Raw genomic sequence first — 5,015 nt, 5'->3', positions numbered from 1 at the left:
TATTATACAATAATCTAATGTGGTAGTGTGCAGTGAATGGAGAATTAATCTCAAAGCGTGTTTAACCACCATTTTGGAGTCAACGGCCGGTAGTCCACGTGCTTCTCGTAAAATCCAGCTATCTGTTTTACGAGACAACTACAACAACCACCGAACAGCGTCGTGCTCTAAGAGCATTTATTTTGTTCCTACCCTTTTACGTGACATTGGCTACGGGCAACACCGCCCTCAAGTCCATCAAGAAAAGAAAGACATCCTTTCTATACCATCCATGCGGACTTCACTTCACTGTGAACTGACAGTGACAGTTACCGTTATCATTGTCCATTCATTGTCACTTACTGATTAAAAAAATAATTAATCTGATAATCTCAGACGTCATTCTAGCACGGAAAAAGTTACAACATTTTGTATTCATAGTTTTCTAATACTTATTGGGACCTCCAGTTATTCTAAATTATAAATTAGTGAAAGTAGTTATAAGTGTATACAATATCAAATGCAGTAACAAATAGTTATGGGGAACTCTGGCTTAAAGCAACATTACGATATTGCATCCAAAACGGGTGTTTTGCAAATATCGGACCATAAATTAAAAGATATACCGGTAGAAGTACTCGATTTGAGTGATATTTTGAGGAACTTAGATTTATCCAAAAATAAGTTGGTACATTTGCCTGATGATATAAGCAAGCTGAAGAATTTAAAACAGCTCAATATCGAGTCCAACAGATTAGAAACATTGCCGAACTCGATAGCCAATCTGAAAAAAATTGAGTTATTCAACGCTTCTAACAATGTGTTATTGGAATTGCCATCTTCCTTCTCGAACTTAAGTAACTTGAAGCAAATCTACCTGAACAATAACAATTTCAAGCAGTTTCCAATACAACTGCTGGGGCTGAAGAATTTGGATGTCGTCGAGCTATCTCACAACAAGATTACGGGGATACCTAGTGGCATGTCTCAATTATATGCAGCTGAACTGAACTTGAGTCAAAATGAGATTTCTTTCATCAGTGAGGACCTCCACCAGGCACCAAGGTTAAAAATCTTGAGATTAGAAGAGAATTGCTTGAGCCTTGAAGCAATCAGGCCAAGTTTGCTGCGGGACTCCAAGATCCACACTGTGAACTTAGACGGCAACCTCTTTGAGTCAAAGCAGCTGGCTTCTATGGAAGGCTACAATGAATACATTGAAAGATACACCGCAATGAAGAAAAAAATGTTTTGAATATTGTAATGTATTCAGGAGTATGCTAAACAGCACAAATTCTATAATTTTTCACTTTACACAACCTGAATTCAATTACATTGATGTGTCATTGTCATCACTCCTCAGATTATAGTGTCTTTTGGCACTTAGTTCTATGAAGAAAATAGTCACACAAACCCGTCTGCAAAAAGCAGCTCCCATACACTAAATTACATGAAACTTAGCATGAACATTATGTAATATTGAGACTAGTGCACACTTATACTAATAATGGGAAAAATATTGTTGTAATTAGTACCATAGTGCATGAATGTAATCTTTTTTCCAACCAAATATTTGCAGTAATTAGTACTAGAAGAAGTAGGGTATCGATTATTATATATATCGATGTCTGGTACAAGTTTTTGTTGCTAAAAATTGTTATGCAAAGAAAATAATTTCTTTGTATGGTGGCTGCTAGGTTTGTGTGACATTATTTAGTGATGTCTATCACTATGTAACAGTGATCTACACTTAGAGTTAATTATAGAGTAATTTATTTATTGTATTAAATGTGATGTTACAAGTGGACATTGTTTTTTTAGTGCAATAAGATAATATATTTTCAGTTGTTTGTTTAGGGTTAGCAGCTATTTGGGATTCCAAATTGGTGATAATATATAAACACTCTCCTTTTGAAAAGTTTGCCGACCTGTGGTTTAGAAAACACAGTTTGTGCTTAGAAATAATAAATATCGATATTTATTATTTGTTAAGTTTGTAAAACATAGGTACAGTCAGCATTCATAGTAGTGAATGAAACAATGCACCAATATAGTATCTGTCATCCTGAAATACTTTTTAAAATATTGATGCATGTCTACAGTTCGCGTTCAGAAGTATGTATCTGTAACAGTCTAATTGTAGTAGTAGTAGTAGTGGTAGTAAACACTTTATTGTACAAAACACAGGTTTACAAAAATAAATTACAGTAATGGAAGTATAAAGGCAAACTTATCCCTATAAGGAATCTCTTCCAGCTAACCTTCGAGTAGATGAGTAGAAAACTATAGCCAGGTCAGATAGACAAACTAATGTAATGAATGTACAAATTAATATTTAAAAAAGTAAACTATTCAACATATTGTCTACTCATAAAATACAGAAATTACATTATAGATTAAAATACATAAAATACATACTAGCATACATATATACAATACTGAATATATATTATAATATATATGAATATCACAAGTGTAAGAAAATAAAAATAAAGGTTAGTACTTAACCAGATCATGCTGATTGGAAAGCCAAAGCTTCTTCAGATTAGCCTTGAGTGACGCTTCAGACTGGGACTGTTTGAGCGACAGCTAGGGGTAACGCGTTCCACAACTTCGCTGCATATAGCATAATACTGCATTATTGCTCTACATATAGGGAAATATCTCTACATATAGGGATATATTTCTACATATAAGGACATATCTCTTGTAGTTAACATATTGAGTGCCGGGAACCCGCTCGGAAAAGTGGGAAAACGTTGGGATCTGCTACAAATGTACTGCTACAAAAACGTTAGCTGGCAATGTGTTAAGTTATTAGAGAATGGTGTAGATACTTTTGAGGCTTAAGGGTCTCCGGCAAGCTCGCTTCTCCATACAAAGGTAGTTCCGCACTCATTTTAAAACGACTACCTAGAATGCTCTGAAACTTTGTATTTACAATAGGCAAAGGTATATCTATGTCTGTAATTAGTTTATGTAGGTTCAATACCATAGTTAAAAAAATACAGTGAATTAGTTTTTCATACAAAACTTGTTTTTGCTCTATTTTGTTTGTTTTATAAACTGGAGCAATATAAACTAATTTCAGACCTAGATATACCATTATATGTCATTGTATGTGCAAAGTTTCAAGATGAGAGCGGAACTACGTTTGTATGGGAAGGTGCAATTCGGCCGAGCTTGCCGGGGACTCTTAATCTGATCCGCTAATTTTGATGCTGACTATACATTATCAATGTTGCAGTTAATTGAAAATTAGGGTTGGCAAAATTATCTACCGTAGGGAACCCTAACTTCACCGTTGGTGCCTAACTTCGCCTACCAAGTAATAAATGTCCATTGAGTTCACAATAAATAGAACTACGTAAAAATAGTTTTAAGTTAATAAAATATATAAAACTAGCGACCCGCCCCGTCTTCGCATGGGTTACTCAAAACTTTACAAATTATACACTAAAACCTTCCTCAAGAATTACTCTATTGATAGGTGAGAACCGCATCAAAATCCGTTGCGTAGTTTTAAAGATCTAAGCATACATAGGGACAGACAGACAGCGGAAAGCGACTGTTTTATACTAAACTAGCTTTTGCCCGCGGCTTCGCCCGCGTGATTTAAGAATCTATGTCGTTTTGTCTAATGTATAGGGTGCAGGGGAGGCAGGGTAAAAAAATCTACGAAAATATGGTTTTATAACGACTTACAAAAGATGGTTTTTATGGTTTTACGATAACGATTTTATGCATTTTACTTAGAATGTAAACCTAGACTTATAAGAAGCAAACAGACAACCACCTTGCAGCACCTTGAATGAACACAATACGGATGCAGGAAGTTTCCCGATGACATACTCCTCCCGCCCCGTCCCGTCCGTCCCGCCGCGCCGCCCGCACTCGCCTAGGTACCGATTGACGACGATCGAGATGGCACCAAATACAAATTTAAAAATCTATTAGGATAACGCGGGTCTCGTTGCATACCTCAAAAGCAAAAATAGAACCCTTACTTATAGGATAACGTGTGGCTGTCTGCCAGTCCGTCTGTTACAACCGATTTGCTCCGAAACTACTGGACCGTTTAAATTGCAATTTGCCACAAATACAAGTACTTTTAAGAATTTTCATGACCGCATTATTAAATTTCAAAATCGATGCCATTTTCGTAATTTTAACGTCCCAAAAAACCATAAAAACGACACCCATATTGATATTTAGACATTTCAACCCCATTGAAAGAAAGAAAGAAAAAGCATTTATTAGCACAATATAACAAGACTAAAACTAGAAATAATTAAACAGAATGAGGTTGCGCTAAATGGTCCTTACTCAGCTTGGTGTCACGGTGTGAGCCAACATGGCACACTCCGCGACGCTGACTTTCAGTAAGGCCCAGTAGATGGACTAGTAAACACAATGTAAAAAATAAATAAGGGAAAGCTTAAATACAAATAACAATCAAATTACTTAATTAAAATTAGCCTATACCTAAGTCTTATGAATGTTCGTGTGTATGTATGTATGTAAGTGTCTATGCGATTTGTGTGTGAGTGACTGAGTGTGCACGGTTGCCTAAGTGTTGCATTTTTGCTTAGCCAGTATGAATTTACGGAGGTGAATTTTAAAGGTGGACACGGTTTTCGAATTACGTACTGGTGGTGGCAAATCATTCCAACACTTGGTGGCAGCGAAACGAAAGCTGCCACGGAAGGCAACCGTGCGGTGTGGAGGAAAAGTGAGTCATGATGCGTGTCTTATGGCGCGCTGCGAGAAGTTAAGCTTGTCATGTAGGTACGAGGGTTCTTTATTTTTTATGACTCCAAACAACAATGTGGAAAAGTGTAGATGTCTACGTGAATTCATATTTAGGAGATCGTGCTGGTTTAAAAACGGCGAAACATGTGCTCGTCGTGGGACAGGGAAACAAAACCGTGCACATGCGTTTTGTACTCGCTGCAGTTCCTTTTTTGTCTTAGCTAGTAAACACTCGCCAAACACTACATCAGCATAATTTAATTTCGACAGAATAAGGGTATCAC

General features: G+C 36.5%; 1 protein-coding gene across 1 annotated transcript; it reads left to right on the top strand.

The window, feature by feature from the left end:
• The first annotated feature begins 312 nt into the window (after positions 1 to 312).
• LOC134755192 (leucine-rich repeat-containing protein 57-like) lies at positions 313 to 1,786 on the top strand. The gene has a single exon (XM_063691712.1). It carries the CDS (start codon positions 518 to 520, stop codon positions 1,232 to 1,234), a length of 717 nt encoding a protein of 238 aa, XP_063547782.1. The 5' UTR covers positions 313 to 517; the 3' UTR covers positions 1,235 to 1,786.
• Positions 1,787 to 5,015: the final 3,229 nt, after the last annotated feature.

The sequence above is a fragment of the Cydia strobilella genome, chromosome Z (genome assembly GCF_947568885.1).
Source record: "Cydia strobilella chromosome Z, ilCydStro3.1, whole genome shotgun sequence".
NCBI classification, from domain to species: domain Eukaryota; kingdom Metazoa; phylum Arthropoda; class Insecta; order Lepidoptera; family Tortricidae; genus Cydia; species Cydia strobilella.
The sequence above is the reverse complement of the archived record's forward strand: the minus strand, read 5'-3'. Positions and strand labels throughout refer to the sequence as shown.

Coding starts and splice junctions, on each gene's coding strand:
- LOC134755192 (XM_063691712.1), top strand. CDS start 518: ATGGGGAACTCTGGCTTAAAGCAACATTACGATATTGCATCCAAAACG.